The following is a 17329-nucleotide window of genomic DNA, read 5'->3' on the forward strand; positions in this document are numbered from 1 at the left end:
TTAATTCTACTCCATATACAGGGCTCATCAAAATTTACTTTCTACCAATTCCATTGCAAGCATCCTTTCCCTGTTTACAAAAATGAATAAACTGAGTACGTGCGAGGCTCAACCCAGTAGTGATACTGGCACTTTCCCTACCTCCAAAGTTCAGCATGATGTCTGAGGTGCTGTCTCACTTCTGCTCAACTTGGAGGATGTTCAGGATCAGTGACAAGTGCAAACCTTTGTTTGTCCTTGGTAGACAGCCAGGCTTGTGGCTCCTGCCCATGCATGTGTTCTTGTCACAGTCTTGCTTTGTGACTTCCCATCTTACCTTTCTCAACAAGCCAGCATGTGATTTTGCTGTAGAGCAAGGACAGGCAGCAGGATCTGACCAGCAAGCTGGGTGCTTATCTCCCCTATCCTGCCCTCTTGTCAGGTGACCTGGTTTTGCCCATGCAGTTTGAAATCAAACCATCTGGGCAAAAGTACAGCGCTCTGCAAGCCCGGACAATCAGCTGACATCATAGAATCATGGAATTGTAGAGTCGGAAGGGATCCCAGGAGTCATCTAGTCCAACCCCTTGCAGTGCAGGTGTAGGGCAGCTAGGCATGGCTTGATGGAAGTAGCCTGACAGGCCAAATGGGGAAGACCTGGAGAAAGTGAAAATGAAAGTTCACAGTGCGGTGAAATGTAAAGCTACAGCATCAATTAATCAGCCACAAGCTCTGCTATCTTGGTTGGGCAAAAAGATTCCTGCATTGCAAGGAGTTGGACTCGATCACCCCCATGGTCCTTTCCAACTCTGCAGTTTGATGATTAAATGATTTGAACACCTGTAACAGCTTTTCATTTCATTTCATGTAGTTCTGGTCATAGCTTGTTTTAGCACTTTCCCCTGCCATTTGCTCTTTGCTGATGACTTCTATACCTTCCTACCGCCAGCCCAGGTTTTGTTCCAACATTCAGCCTTCCATAGAAACATTTCACAGTGAAGTGAGAATTAAAGAAAGAAAACATTTACACTATAAAGTTTCCTCACACCTCCTCCTAGCTCAGAGGACCCTCACAGCCCTCAAAACCTCTGGCATTTTAATGAGGGTGTCCTGATTAGTCTCTTATTCCAGAAGTAGGAAGTTCAGAACAGGCTTTGTTTGCATGCTTATACAACACATCTAAATATCTATTGTGGTAATCCTATAAACCCCATTCTACAATCCAGGGAGTTAGCTCCACTCCCAGTAATCAAATAAAGTAAGTTTTGGGTTTCAGGCCCCCTTTTTGTTATTGTATCAGCCACCCTTGAGTTCTGCTTTCTCTTTGAAGTTTCCTTTTCCTGTACAGATATGTTAGTAGCTGTGCCGCCTCTGAGCCAAGCTAGTCTTCCCCTGTGCATTCTCCCTCTTTATGTGCTACCAAAGAAGAGGAGAGCCTGTGTACCATTTTGCTACCAATTCCCAGCACTGACCTTGAGCAGCCTATGTTTACTCCCAGACAAATCAAGAACAATGCAGCGTTCAATACTGTCAGCCTCTGTCTCCTTAACATGCATGGGTTTATTTTCAAACACTAAGATATAAATGCTATGAAGCCTATATTAATACCTGAATACATTTATAATGTGTATTTTTCAGCTGAGTGAAGAGATTCATTCTATATTTTTATGCTAGCATTTGCATCTGTCATGTTCATCCCAAGTAGTTAACGCATTATTGCTCTTGTAATGACCACATCAAATTTTATTTTCATCAAGTTTTATTTTCTCTGTTTTCAACCCCCAGAAATCTATAATTGTACAATAAATTGGAATGAAATGAATCCCTTGTGAGACATAAATTTAAATAAATAAAGATTGTGGAATTTCTTTTTTTAGGGAAATTAAGCTGCAGTGGACATTACCAGTAAGCATACATAACCCACACATGTGAATGGGATAGGATGACTTTTAGCTGTTCATGTAATTTATTAACCACTTCTCCCTTAAAAATGCTCCAAAGCTGCAACCCTAATTCCACTTACCTGGGAGCAAGCCCCATTGAATTCAGTATGGCTTACTTCTGATTAAACATGGTTAGGATTGTGCTTTAAGATAATATGACATGTAAAAGTAGCTGATTGATAGACTTAATTTTTATTCAAAGTATATATTTTGAGCTTGGCAGTCAAGTTTTTAAAAAGTTTCAAAAAAGAAAGAAATTGAGATAATAGAAATGTTCTTGTGTTCTTTAGTTGTCTCAGGTAGGTAAAGGACAAGGCAGAGCAGACGGCAGTCTGTGCAAAAATTTTGCACACTGTAGTAGTTGAGTTGCATATGCTCCCTGCAGGTACAAGATTTCTGGATTTCTGTGCCCATGAGTTTTTTCAAGACCTGTTTGTGGCCAGTGTACTTACTAATGTGGATGTGGTGGGTCCTTGCCTTGCTGCACTTGGGATAAGTGAATCCCTGTCCCTACCCTGCGGATCTGTGAAATGTTCTTGGCTTCATTTGACATATTTTTTTAGTTGTCAGTGCACTCGAGCTCTTCTGTGTTCCTTCTGTTAAAATATCCCTGCAGTAATTTATATTGGGCAGAATATCCTGTCAGGAGAGCATAGATTCACTTGTGTCTTCCATATCCCCATATCCAGCTATAATTTCAAAGCAGAAGCTGTAACATTTAATTGAAATGGGCTTTTACCCAGTACAGTGATTTTTCACTAGGGTTGTGTGTGTGTAGTTACCTGAATATAATTGTGAGGAGATTATGTAACATGGTCACAAGGTTCTGGTTTATACATAAACATAGAGATCTAGTTTGCATAGTAACTGCTTTCCCTTTTATCCTCATTAGTGGTAGCAATTAATTTACACTCTTGTGCAACTACATATTATGTCTCAGGTACTAAGACAGTAATTTATGGCTTTACTCCAGGAGCCAGAACCGCAAATTCTAAACAGTAGCAGCAAGCATTTCCAGGCCACAGCTCCTCTGCTGATAGTAGGTTCTAAACCTGTCTGGCCTTGTTTAAGATTCAACTGAATGAGGTCCAGAACATGCTGCTCAAGTAAGTTCATTAAAACCCTTCTTAGCTTCCCTTTTATCCGTCTGAAAATTGATTTCTTTTTAAACGGTTTAAGAAGATGCCTCAGGGCTTCAGAGCCTATATTAAAAAAATGAAATCTCTTCCTGTCTTGGAGCAACACAAATAGTCAATACAAAATTGACAAATGATCCTTTAAGGATATCCATTGAATCCATTATCTCCAGGCCCCTGTGTGAGACACTTCATCACAAACATCATCATCTTGATGATACATTGCAGAAGAAACAAGGTGAAAATCAGATAACTCCCCACCCCCAGTATTTATAGGCAGACTGCCACAATCATTGAAGTAAACCGGTATCAGCCAGAATAGCTTGGGATTGCTTTCCTTTCTTGAAAGTTAACTCAGTTATGTTTAACATATTTCAAATGGAAATAAACAAACTGTTTTATGTTGAAAGCATTTGTCGTAAGGGATAGATGATATGTTATACCATACAACAAATCCTTTCAACGAAAACCAATTTGTAAAAGGCTTGCAAACTTTTTAACAGGCTATTGTTGTAGGAAATGCCTCCTCCATATCATCCTACCCAGTCACTCAGATCAGCTTAGTGACGCCCTCCTGGTTGTGCTGTCACCTGCAGAGGTCCACGTTGTGGCAACCAGAGGGAGGCCATTCAGTTGTGGCATCCCCTCTAGGGAACCATGTCCCATCTGAGTTGTGGGAGGTGTTCACATTGATGGGATTTTGACTCATTTATTCTTTATCTAGCTTCCCAGTCCTTAATCTGTGTTAGGTTTCTATTGTTGTTGTTGAATTATTATTATTACTACTACTACTACTACTACTACTACTACTACTACTACTAAAATTTCTATATTGCCCTTCATCCGATAATCACAGGCCGTTTACAATATAAAAACAAAAAAATGCACACCATAGTAACAAACAAACAAATAACCCTAAACATAAAGGGACCCCTGACCGTTAGGTCCAGTCGTCCAGTTAGGACGACTCTGGGGTTGCGGCGCTCATCTTGCTTTACTGGCTGAGGGAGCTAGTGTACAGCTTCCGGGTTAAGTGGCCAGCATGACTAAGCCACTTCTGGCGAACCAGAGCAGCACATGGAAACACCATTTACCTTTCCGCCGGAGCAGTACCTATTTGTCTACTTGCACTGGTGTACTTTTGAACTGGCAAGAGCAGAGACCGAGCAACGGGAGCTCATCCCATTGCAGGGATTCGAACCGCTGACCTTCTGATCGGCAAGCCCTAGACTCTGTGGTTTAACCCACAGTGCCACCCGTATCCCACAAATAGTGCTGTTTAATTAGCCAAACACCTAGAAGAAGAGGAATGCTTTTGTTTGGCACCTAAAGATATGTAATAAAGGCACCAGGTGAGCCTCTGGGGAAAGCATTAAACAAGGGGAGCCACCCTCCAAAAAGGCCTATTATTGTATTGCGACTCTCCAGACCTCTTGTTGAGAAGGCATATAAAGAAGGGCCCCAGATGATTGCAGGGTCTAGTGTTATTCTAATTGTTACATTGTGCTATACATCACTTTCTGGTTTTTATTGGTGTAAAAATATTTTTAAATGAATCATTTAATTATATTTTTCAAACGCATCTCCTTCTGGTGTTATTTAACAGATAACATGGCTTCATTGAGAGACTAACTCATGTGCAATCTCAAGAGTTCATAGAAAACAGTTTGCAGAGAAGATGACTAGTTGTCGAAGCGAACAGGAACCCAGGGATAGGGTGGCTTCAAGCCTGGGAATTCCTAGGAGTCTAGAAAACAGGGAATGAAGGCAAACTCATCAGGACCCGTGATTAAGGGGTCTTGTTCCCATCTGAGTCAATTCCAATAGACTTAGTCTGCAGTTTTTAGACATTATCAGGCCTAGCCAGGGTTCACACATCCTTGCCTTGGAGCGAGATTGGCTGGCACCAGCTGCTGAGCAACTTCATATCTGTTCTCCTCTTGAATAAGGGTTGGCTCTGTCTTCTGAGTTGGCTAGCACAAACCTGTTTGGGAAAGACAGGGAAGGAACTGGTCAAATTATGCAAGAGATTGCTTAACAGCAACCACAGATTGGATGGCTTTAAAAGTGGGTTAGACAACTTCATGGTTTAGAAGGCTATGTTCTACCTCCACTATCAGAGGCAGTATGGTCCTGAATACCAATTGCTGGGTATCACAAGTGGGTTCAGTGCTTTTTTGCTCAAATCTTGCTTTCAGACTTCCAAAAGGTTGGCCACTGTGAGAACAGGATGCTGGACTAGATTGGTCATAGGCCTGGTCTGGCGGGGCTTTTCATATATTCTTATGTTCTTAGCTATTCAGTTAATTTCTTCAATTTCTCTCACAGATTTTACTCTTAAGTCCCTTTTTACATTGTTCATATTGTCAGTCATTTTCAAAACAATACGAATATCACTCAGGAGAAAAGATGTCAGGGTTGTTGTTTTTATAAGCAAAACTACATGAACGTTGACAAACGTCTGGGGAACCAGTCAAACCCACTCCATTTTGAAACATTTCTCGACCCTTTATTTGTTCATTTTTCTATTTATTTACTTTCTTCAAAGACAACTTTCCCAATATAAATCTTCGATTTTGTTAAATCTGTGAACAGTTCATTTGCCTCTCGGGTTGCATTTTGAGTTTGTACAGCTGCTTTCTGCCTTGGGCCACAGTGAGTCTGACAAAAATTATCAGTTTCATCGGGTTGCTACTTGGAAGTTCAGAAGCAAATATTAAACCAATTCAGACATGTGTGAGAGACTGACCTTCTGGATAGGAGGATGAGGTGCACTGGCGAGCACAGCGGTTGGGTGGTAGGGATAATGGCAGGAAGAAGCATCAACTTGCATTTTAAACTACCTTCTCCTGTAAGTGGAGATAGTGGACCTAGAAAGGAGAAGGAAACATTGTGAGGTCTCTAAAGGTGACATAAAAGTAACAGGCATTTGTTCTAATGGAAAACATTGGTAAGAATAGTATTGACGTCCACATCCCATTTTATTGACATTCTTTAAAGCTTGGATCACTAGTGTCTGCTTGTTTTGATATATGACTAATAATAATGAGAACAACAAACCTGTTGCCTAATGGGGGCTGTCCAAAGTCATGACCCATATGATCCTGCTGAATGTTTTCTGCCTTCGAGACAAGAGAAGTCTTGTTCTAAGTGGTCAGTTTACTTTGTAAATGGGAAAAGAAATAAAGTCCTAAAATTAGGGTCTTTGGGCACTTTAATATGTAATCTGAATGGGCTGTTCCTGAAAGTCAGTGGAAGATCAGTGATTTCACAGAGTGAAAATAGATGGTTTAAAAATACAAATTACTAAATTGTATCCAGATTTAATAGGACTTGACTCACGCTGAGTTGCATTTGTCTGTGCCATGTTGCTGTTTACGTAAAATTAGATAAATTGATTAATGTTCAGGGTAGATCAGCAACATAAAGAATACAGAATGTGATATAAATTGGAAACATGTATGGCGTTTCTCTGAACATCAGCAAGAGATACCACTAGTCTTAAAATCTTGTATGGTGGAACTGAGAGTGGTCCTCTGTCCAAAGCTTTTAATGTCTACTCTAATGTTAGCAACCTTACTGGCTCCACCTTGATTGACATTCACTCACAGAAGGTCATTATATATTTTGTTTTGAAAATAAATCAAATGGGACACTAGAGGGGACAACCAATATCAAATTGCTGCTCATCCGCGAATCTGGATGGCTTAGGCTGCAATCCAAAACCCATTTGCCCCTCCTCCAAGCCCTGCCAGTCCTTGCTGACTTCCACACATGGAACAATGCCAACATCATTCTGCCAGCACAAAAATGCTGGCATTGCTTTGTGCTGGCGGAGTGATAATTGCATCACTCCATGGGTGGAAATCAGCATGGAACTCCCTGTTCCACCTGCAAAATGGGTGGGCGGGCAGAAGGGCCAGTGGCAGAATCCCTGTTGGCAACAGCTGATGGAAAACCTCAAAATGAGGCATTCCAGCGACAGAGAGGAGCTAAGCCCAGGATATGTTGGATTCAAAACCATCCCCTTTGCCTCCACTTGACAGGAAGTGGAAATGATGGATGAAAAATGAAAGGCTAATGGCATCATAAGTAAAATGAAATGCTGAAATGGTTCTCTTCTGATTTAGAATTGCAACCCTGATGTCTTTCACACGTGGGGGAGGAACACAACCCCAAGAATGAAAACATGAAATATTCAGAATATTAGAATCAAAAGAGAGTGGTTACTAAATTTCACATGCTTAGATTATTTTGGTTTAGATCCAAATACCACAAAAAATCTTAGCCCTGAAGGTTTATGTTGCAATAAGTTTTAAACAGAAGAAAATTATGTGTGTGGGTAAAAGTACTTCTAATGGGCATGCCTTCTTCATTCAGCATCACTTTCAAAGATGTTTTAAGAAACTATTGAAATGGAAATGCATTCCGTATTGCCCTATTTTCATTGTAAATATCTGAGGAGACGAGTCCTCTCATTAAGTTCAAAATTGATTCAAAAATTCACATTGATAACATATCACTGTGTCATGTTCATTGCCATAATAATGTTTTCACCATGAAATGTTACTATCACTGAGCTTGATTAATGCAAAAACGTGGATTCGAGAAATTCCAGTGACCAAGGTCAGTGACTCCTAGTGACTTAAAGATGCTGACTGCAAATTGACTTTTCTTTCCTTTTCAGAATTGGGAGGCTTTTTGATGGCACAGAGCCAATTGTTTTGGACAGCCTGAAGCAGCACTACTTCATTGACAGAGATGGCCAAATGTTCAGATATATCCTGAATTTTCTACGAACATCAAAGCTCCTCATACCAGATGATTTCAAGGTGAAATTTTATGCATCGTCATCATCCTATTTGAAATGTTTAGAAAGGAGGTAGAGTAATCAGAACTGCCATGTGCCGGGAACAAGGCTTGTGGGTTGCATTGATGGATGCTGGCAAATAATAGATCTCTTAAATGAATATTTGAAAATATTGAGCATACAGTTTAACAAGTGAATTATAAAACTTATTTCATATCATGGGAGGAGTCTGTGCATGTAAAGCATGCTTCCACCTGACATTTCCTGAACACATGAACAGGGCAGCAGTGCCTGTGAATAGAGGAAAGTGTGAGATGAACCACCAGACAGTCTTAAACTGTAGACATCCATACCATTGAATGGCTCCCCATGCAGTTTGGTTCCCATTTGTATCATAGAGGCTTAACCTATGATCATAAGCCACCATAAGGGTAAGATTGTCAGCTGTACTTTGATTGAAGACGCTATCTTTCCATTTTGAGTCCCTGAGAGGCATGTGGAAGGTAGGTCCATAAATAGCTACCAGTCTAATAGTTAAATGGAACCTCCAAATGGAGAACAATGTGCCCCTGAATACCAGTTGCCAGTGGGCAGCAGCAGGGAAGGGCCACTGACTTTATGCCAGGGGTGGGGCACATTCCCACCCAACCCACAGTCTCCCCTGCTTCCCCCAGCAGCATGGCTACTGTTGGGAACAAGATGGACTGTTGTCTAATCCAACAGGACTCTTAACATTCATAGGAATGCAGTCAAAACCTTAGTCACTCCACCAGTTTATTGAGCATTCATCTTTATTCATTTGCAGAAGGTTGGCAAAGAAGTTAGATAATGGCCCCTGTTGATTGAGTATTCATTCTGATTTCTTCAGAGCTTGTGTATCGTGCTAAGTAATTGTTGTCCCGCACTTCCCTTACTTGTAAAAAGTTCAGATTGTTTTTTGGAAGCAAGTTGGTTGTGCAAGAGCACCAGATCCACTTTAACTGCACAACCTACACAGTTGAATCCTAATCGCAGAATGAAGCAACAGCCTCAGAGCAGTCCCCACGTAGAATCTTGACTTGAACCAGATAATTGTAGGCTATTCATACAAATCATCTACTTGAATGAGCAACATAACCTGTGATCAAGGAGCTCATGATTTATTTATTTTTATTTGCTGCATTTGTACTCAAGTTTCCTTCCAGGAGATCAAGGTGGTATGCATGTTCTCTTCTCTCTTTCTCTTCCCTGTTTATCCTCAAAATAATCCTGTGATGTAAGCTTGACCAAGGGAGAATAACTGGTCCAAGTCACCCAGTAAGCTTCATGACTAAGTGGAGATTTGAACCTGGGTTTCCCCCGTCAGTCCCACTACTTTTCTGTAGTTAAGTGTATTTAGGATCACTGTTCTGAAGAATGAAATTATCCAGTACAAGGATGCAGCCTGCTTAAACTAATATAGATAGATAGATGATAGATAGATCATAGATGATAGTGAAAATGTGGGTCCTATCAGCAAAAATAATACACTTCCATACACGTGCAGAAAAACTTTTTTAAAACACAAGTTTAAATGAGCAACTTTAGTTTAATTCATAAAACCTATTCTTACTTTAAACAGCTGGCTTTTAAAACTATACACCTCTGTGTGCCATCATAATTAATATTTTCTTGCCCTCTTTTTTAATCCACACCTTAATATGATATGCCCTAACATGGCATTTGTTTGCATTCAGATGGGTGGTTTTTTTCTCTCTCATTCAGATTTGGTGGGGGAGGAACCGTGAAAAGAGGTGAAGAATTTCAAGATACTGTGTAATTGTTTTATCCCTCTTGCTTGAGGGGCTGTATTTTCACAAAAAAAGGTTTTGTGTGAGCACTCTTAAAAACCCAGCCTCAGGTTATTGGAAACATCTGGCCCCACTTATCTGCTCAGTAGGAAAATCAAAATGTGTTTGACTGATGAAATGAGCTCTAGCTCCAGCCACAGAGCTAAACTGCAGTCTTTACAAAACCCCGTAGTACCAACTTGCCCTTCGCAAGCATTCTTAGGGCACACCACTCTTTAAATGGCGCTGTCTAAAAATAGCCTTTAAGCGCATATGTCCACATGAGACTCAGCATCTGCCTCTACACTGTCCCTAATGGTTTTCTTTCCTGAAGGTAGGTCAGTCATTTAAAAGGGAGGAACAAAGTTGCCCTTCTTGTTCGCTGTTCATATTTGTTTTCAGTGTAGGTAAAATAGATTTAAAACCTAGCCACTTCAAATTGTGATGATGTCACTGTCCATTCTGTTTTGATACATAATATAACCGAGTCCAGTTTTGAAGAGTCATTCAAGGTCACCTAGTCCAAACTTGTGCCACGGGCAGGATTCTTTAGACAGAAGGTATCTCTGACACATTTTTTCCTCTTGGAAGAAGTCTAGAGAACAAGATCTTATCACTTTTTGTGAACAGCATTTTCCACATACAAGCACTTCTTACTCTCCAAGCCTGAACCAGCTCTTGCTATAGCTGGAACCAGTTGCTTGCCAGCTAGTCTTCCTCTCTATGGGAGCATGTTCCTCTGCTATTTGAAAAATTCTTATACCCCACCCAGACCTTGATCTTCCCTTTCTCACCTTAACTTGTAATATGAATTTTCAATTTCTGTTTTTTTCCTTGCTGATTTTGATTTCTCTCTAGCTTTTGCTGGAATTTTTAAACTGGACATTATGATCCTGGTGAGGCATGCTTTGTGGGCTTTCTATGTCATGGGCCAGTTCAGAACTTTGGGTGTATCTTAAATACTTTTGGGGTGGGGTCCAGACAGCTGCAGGCTATACCTCTCTGATCCTTCATCTACCTTGCAGGTACATGGCGGCCAGGCTAGCTAGTCATTTCCCTGACTCTTACGATGTTTTAGAAATGTGCTGGTTTGTTTTCTGGTTGGGGCGGGGGAATGTTACTGTTTCATCTGGTATTGTAGACTTTTATCTTCATTGTTTTGCATAAACACACACAAACACACATTTACTGATTGTTATCTTTTTTGTAAACAGCATAGTTTTCTATGTCATGTGTTTATGTTTTCAAATGTAAGCTTTTTGGAGACTTTTTAGGTAACTAATAAGTCCTAATAATAATTCTGGTATTAAGCGTTATATACAAATATGAAAACAGGACCAAACATCAATACTAATGAAGAAGATATTTGGGGATGTGGCCAGGTATCTACACGTATCAGGTTTGCCATAATCTGTCTTATCCCAGAATGTACATTATTTCTGGCCATTGCATCTAGACTTGAGTGGGGGGTGGGTATTGTTTTTGTTCGTTATTATGCTTTTTTGTTTTTATATTATAAACCACCCTGTGATCTTTTGATGGAGGGTGGTAAAGAAATTCAAAGGGGAAAAATGTTTCTAGAGTTGCCTAGCCTCATCCAGATGTATGTATGAGTCGGGATGCCTCATACCATTTACAATGAGGTCAAAATGCATTTTTTCCTTTTTTTAAAAACAACACACACACAAAAGATCATATTGATGACCTTTACTGCTTAGTTCAGATGTGAGCCAGATAGTCAGCACTTGGAAATATCTTATAATTTGAAGAAAACATTGAATCTCATTAATATTATTATTTCTGTATTTGTACTTGCACACACAATACTCTTGTCAAAGCACATATGAGCCAAAGTATAAACTTTAAAGCCACAAATATAGTTAATTCAAAACACACACACCAATGTAATTATTATATGTAGTACAATAAAATGTCGTAAAATACATCTTCCTAGCAGTGGGTTCAGAATAGAGACTATCTTGAGACCAACCATTTAAATATTAGTCTTTTGGTGCAGATTAAATATTAATCTTTGGTTGCAGTCATATTCCCACTTACCTGGGAGTATGCCCCATTGAACTCGGTGGCACCTACTTCTGAGTAGACATGAATAGGATTGCATTATAAATAACATAACTTTGAATGTTATATGGAACTATGTCTAAATGTTCACTTAAGCTAATAGATTATGTTCCCTTTATCCATCAAGACAGTTGTCATATCAAAGGGAATGTAGTCCCCCCCTTTTTTTAACAAATCGATGTTATGTGTCCTAAATTACTGTATTTCCATTTTGATGCCTTCAAACACCAGTCTTTACAACCTTCCCTACTATATTAACTATATTTCTGTAGCAAATGTTGTATCCCTTGCTTCTTAGATGGTCTGGTCTAGAGGCCAGTCTGTGTTCAGCACCAACTTTCTCTTCTTTCCATTTATTTTCTATTGTACTGTACTGGCAACTAGCATGGCAATTGCCCTGCGTCTAGTCCCCTAGACTTAGTTGTATTCTGATGTCGCATGTGCTTTCCTCAAACTTGCTCAGCATCAATTGTCACTGGCAGGGGCAACAAAATGCATAAGAAAATAGGAGGCTGCACTATTATGAATCACGACAGGCTTAGTCTTATCTAGTTCAGTACTGTCACTGCAGCCTTACTTAGAGATGCAAAGGACACGGGTGGCGCTGTGGTCTAAACCACTGAGCCTCTTGGGCTTGCTGATCGGAAGGCTGGCTGTTAAAATCCCCATGACGGGGTGAGCATCCGTTGCTCTGTCCCAGCTCCTGCCAACCTAGCAGTTCAAAAGCACGGCAGTGCAAGTAGATAAATAGGTACCGCTGTGGCGGGAAGGTAAACGGCGTTTCCATGCATTCTGGTTTCTGTCATGGTGTTCTGTTGCGCCAGAAGCAGTTTAGTCATGCTGGCCACATGACCCAGAAGGCTGTCTGTGGACAAACGCTGGCTCCCTCAGCCTGAAAGTGAGATGAGCACCTCAACCCCATAGTCGCCTTTGACTGGACTTAATCGTCCAAGGGTCCTTTACCTTTACCTTTGCAGGGAATTGAGCCTGGGATCTTATGCAGGCAAACAATGTATGCTATAAATGAGCCATAGTCCTCCCACTCCTCAGCCCCAACCCCAACAAACAGTATGATGAGTGCCTGGACATGGGTAAGCTTACTACTCATAGGGGAGCAGAAAAAGATAATGCAAGGCAGAAGCATCCCTATTAATCGTGGTGTATATTTCTTCCATATGACCTTCTTAGATGGGGAAGGTGAGCAGTTCCTATCCACGTGTTGAAGTGAATTCAATATTGAGTTTATTTTTCTTATATACTGTAGATGTAGGATGATGAGATCCAATGTTGCACTGGTAGGCATGTCACCACTGCAGTCCCTCTGCCCCCAACCTTCCCATAGGAGTTTTTGGGTGGCAAACAAGAAAGAGGCTGCAGTGGAAAGGAAATGATGAGGAAGTCTGTTCCACAAGCAAGTTGACAATGTTGGATTGCCATTCGTACCCTATAGCGGCATGTATGTTTCTCGTTGGCAATGAAAATTATGTGTCTTTCAGGATTACAGCTTGTTGTATGAAGAAGCAAAGTATTTTCAGCTTCAGCCCATGCTAGGGGAGATGGAAAGGTGGAAACAGGATCGGGAGACATGCCGGTTTTCAAAATCCTGCGAGTGTTTGGTTGTGCGAGTTGCTCCGGATCTTGGAGAGAGGATTACCTTGAGTGGCGACAAGTCTTTGATAGAAGAGGTTTTCCCAGAAATTGGTGATGTGATGTGCAATTCAGTCAATGCAGGTTGGAATCACGACTCAACACATGTCATCAGATTTCCTTTAAATGGCTATTGTCATCTCAATTCAGTTCAGGTATGTAGACACCAGTATATCAGTTTTTGGGCAAGCTGATAAAATATGTGAGCCAGTGAGGTTTAAAAAAACAAACAAACAAAAACTTTGAAAGTAAATCAATCCAAGCCCTTCCTTAGAGGATCGGTTGTATTCTCTTTCTTATTATTTATTAAATTATTATTCATTATTAAATTTGTATGCCGTCCTTCATTCGTAGATATCAGGGCAGTTCACAACATAAAAATACAATATAAAAACCACAAAATATGTAATAAAAATAAGAACAAAAACAAGCCAATGATTCCCCCTCCCACAACACATTTTATTTGATACACTGGGTCTAATGGCTTGTGCTGAACCTATTCAGTAGATAATGGAGCATGCAGATGCTTCTGAGGACAAGGCAGTTTCCATGTTCTCAGCAGCAGCTGCATATGACATGATGAGAAGAGCCACGTACCATCACTTAAATGAATTGGGTTAGTGAAAAAATATGTTGCAGAACTCATCCTGGAAGGTATTGTTGAATATCTATGGGGAAGATACATAGGAGGCTAACCATTTATGGAACAACCTGTGGTGGCTTATGAGATTTCTCTCTACTCCATGGTGTCATGTTTTAGGAGCTATTTTCAACAATCATTGCGGGTTCAGGAACATTTTATTTAGCTGCCAGAATTTAAAAACATCTGAATATTCTACATGATTGACACAAGACCTGTCTTTAGTTGATCAATCAACTAGTACGTCTACCCCTCTATCCTACACTACTTTACCCTAACTTTCCTAGTGCGGGGAAACAGTTGAAGTTTGAATATTATGCCTTCTCAGTCTACACACACACACACACAGAGAGAGAGAGAGAGAGAGAGAGAGAGAGAGAGAGAGAGAGAATAATACAGTGAAAAATTCCTGAAGAATAAGGTCTGGTCGTATCTGATTAATGTTCAACACCTGTATTCCAATCAGTCTTTGAAAGACCTTGCCTTGAACATTTGGTTTGTTCTGTTTTAATCAATGTCTTTTAATTTACATTGAACATTCAAGATTAAAACAAATCCCTACAGCTACAGTTTAAAGATACCAGCTGCATCCTGCCCCAGATCATTTTAACTTTGGCTTCTAAACACTGGGCCGAATAAAGAAGTTCAGAGATCACAGAAGTACTAGAGGATTGGAGATTATGAGCACGTTTATATCCTAATTTTCTTCCATCATGAAGTGTTCCTAAATGGTCTCCCTTCCTAGATGGTCTCCTATCCAGACTCAAACCACCTTAGCTTCAGCAGTATAAGTCCATCGTGTACTCTCAGAACATGCTTCTGGAGTTCCAAAAGCATGGAGCATTTATCAGGAAAACCTTTGTGTGTCTGTGTCATAGGCCTTTAGAATAATCAAGAGGATGCTTACATTAATCTTAGTGAGCACATTAGGTGAAGGGATATTTACCGTATTTTCAGTTTTAGTTTTCCAGTGAGAGTTTGAAAGGGAGCCTAGATGTTAATGGAGTTTTACTGATACACCACAATCATCTGCATGTCTACTCAGGAGTAAGCCCCATTGAGTTAAAGGCACTCATCAGGTGAGCAGTAAGTCAGATCAAAGGCAACAACCTTGAAATTAGCGGACTTTTCATGTACTTCCTTCCAATTTAGATATTTCCATATAGATGTTGGGTGTGTCTCATCTCTCTGTACACATGTTAATGGACTTAGCATAGGGCCCTACAGATATCCTTTATATTGTGCATTCATGAAAAGCTATTCTCACAATAGTATTGTAGTGATTATAGGCAACTTCACTTTCGATTCCATTTGCTCCTGCAAAGGTTTTGGGACAAACATACTACTTAGTTTCCAGCAGTTGCATATCCCATAGTTTGCCACTGAAATCCTGTAACTTTCCATACCACAAAAGTTTGCAAGGGGAAGGGGGTTGTCCTGCTTTTGTTGTGCCACAGCAGAAGTGTCTTTCCAGGTGGCAAAAACGTAGCATCTTTAGGGAAGCATCACAGAACGACTGATAAAGTGGAACGATGTATGGGTGTTCCAGTATAAATCCACCACTAATGCACTATTATTGCATCCATGACCTGTTGGAGTACCCAAAATAAAGCCCAGAATGGAAGGCTCATAAGACACTGTACCTCTATCAGTTCACTTGTTATTGTCATTACCACTAACATCAACTGGTGGCCAGTTGGCCATGGATTGGGAGAAATGGTTCTCATGCCAAAGATTGGCCCATGGGCTGGAAGTTTCTCACTCCCGCACTGATGGGACGATGGCATTGGATGTTGCCCTACATTTTTTTTAGAAATCATGCAAAGGTGAATGGAATGAAGAGGTTGCAATTTCAGTATTCATTTAACTACAGTAGCTGCTGTTAATGTCTTGAAATTTACCAGTAGTTATCATTGAGGAGGGAGTTTATGTTGCATAAATATAAAGTAGTTAAGAATATAATAAAAAAGTACATGAAAACAGATTTTGTTTTTCACAATTACACTGCTGCTGCTGTTGTTTTTAATCTTTTGTTCTGACCCAATCTTTTCCTCGTCCTATTTTGTAGGTACTTGAGAGGTTGCAACAAAGAGGCTTTGAAATTGTTGGCTCCTGTGGAGGAGGGGTGGACTCTTCCCAGTTCAGTGAATATGTACTTAGGCGAGAACTCAGAAGGACATCTCGTTCATCCTCTGTCATTCGAATAAAGCAAGAGCCTCTGGACTAAGGACATTTTTTTTTCTTATGCGACAACAAAAAAGGGGACCCTTTTCCATGGGCAGTCGGAACACCAAAAGAGCTCTGGAATGAAACATTGAATAAAGACACATTTATATCAAATATAGAGACCATACCTGTATTGATACAGGAGCATTTGGATTAGTAATAATAACCTCAAGGTGTAAAATATGTATATGTAAAAAGTTAGAAATGCAAAAAGAAAGAAAAACCCCTTAAAATAGTAGGTGAGATTGGTGCTGTGAGGGCCATTAAGTGTCCTAGGCCATAGTCAGGCCTGATTTACAATAAAGAAGCCATTGCCAGAAGGGGAGGCTCACAGCTCCCTTCCATTTTCCATTGCCAAATGGTGATCTGTTTTTCAGCATGTACATCCTGAATCAGGTTTGCAGGTGTTTGTGTTAGAGATGACTGGGCACAACTCTAGAAAGCATCCATCCATTACACAACAGAGGTCATGAACAGGAAGTCACACACTTCTGTCCGTCTGACAGATGTGAACCATCTTATTTTTTTATCAGATGGAGTCAGAATTTATTCCTACATGGCAGAGTTGCTCTGGTTTGACTCCAGTGCATTCATTTTTACTATTTTTTAGTCAAATGAAGTACACTAAATTCTGTTAATGTCCTGATTTAAGTCAACAATAGTAAAGAAAAAATGAAAAATGTTTAAAAATCAAGATGAGCATTTGCTTTTAACTTGCTCTATTATGCATCTGATACATTCATTGGACAGTAAGTGGTGCTGAATTCTGTGCACAAACAACAATATGAAGGCACAAATACGTTACTTAAAGAAAGGCAATGTGCTTTATCTTTAGTTCCTAGTGGCAAACGGTTCTGATGCACCTCAGGGTGCTTCTTTCTCTCCATCATTGAGACAAGTGACCTAATGTTGGTTCGTACGATCTTTTCAGTCCTGGGCAATTATGTTGTAAAGTCATTAAATGCAGGCCTGTACGACTGCTTTTACGTCTATCTAATGCTAACATCCCTGTGTAGTATTATTTCATCACTGCCCATAAAATCACAAGTATTGTTTTC

General features: G+C 40.2%; 1 protein-coding gene across 5 annotated transcripts in view; it reads left to right on the forward strand.

Moving 5' to 3' along the window:
- KCTD1 (potassium channel tetramerization domain containing 1) overlaps positions 1–17329 on the forward strand; it is a 71295-nt gene extending 53966 nt beyond the window's left edge. For all 5 annotated transcript variants that reach the window (XM_053396334.1, XM_053396335.1, XM_053396336.1 and 2 more), the window contains 3 exons: positions 7746–7890; positions 13255–13560; positions 16114–17329. In XM_053396334.1, coding sequence (XP_053252309.1) covers positions 7746–7890; positions 13255–13560; positions 16114–16272 — 610 coding nt within the window. In that variant the 3' untranslated portion in view covers positions 16273–17329. The remainder of the gene's footprint in view (positions 1–7745; positions 7891–13254; positions 13561–16113) is intronic.

Source organism: Podarcis raffonei, chromosome 7 (assembly GCF_027172205.1).
Source record: "Podarcis raffonei isolate rPodRaf1 chromosome 7, rPodRaf1.pri, whole genome shotgun sequence".
NCBI classification, from domain to species: domain Eukaryota; kingdom Metazoa; phylum Chordata; class Lepidosauria; order Squamata; family Lacertidae; genus Podarcis; species Podarcis raffonei.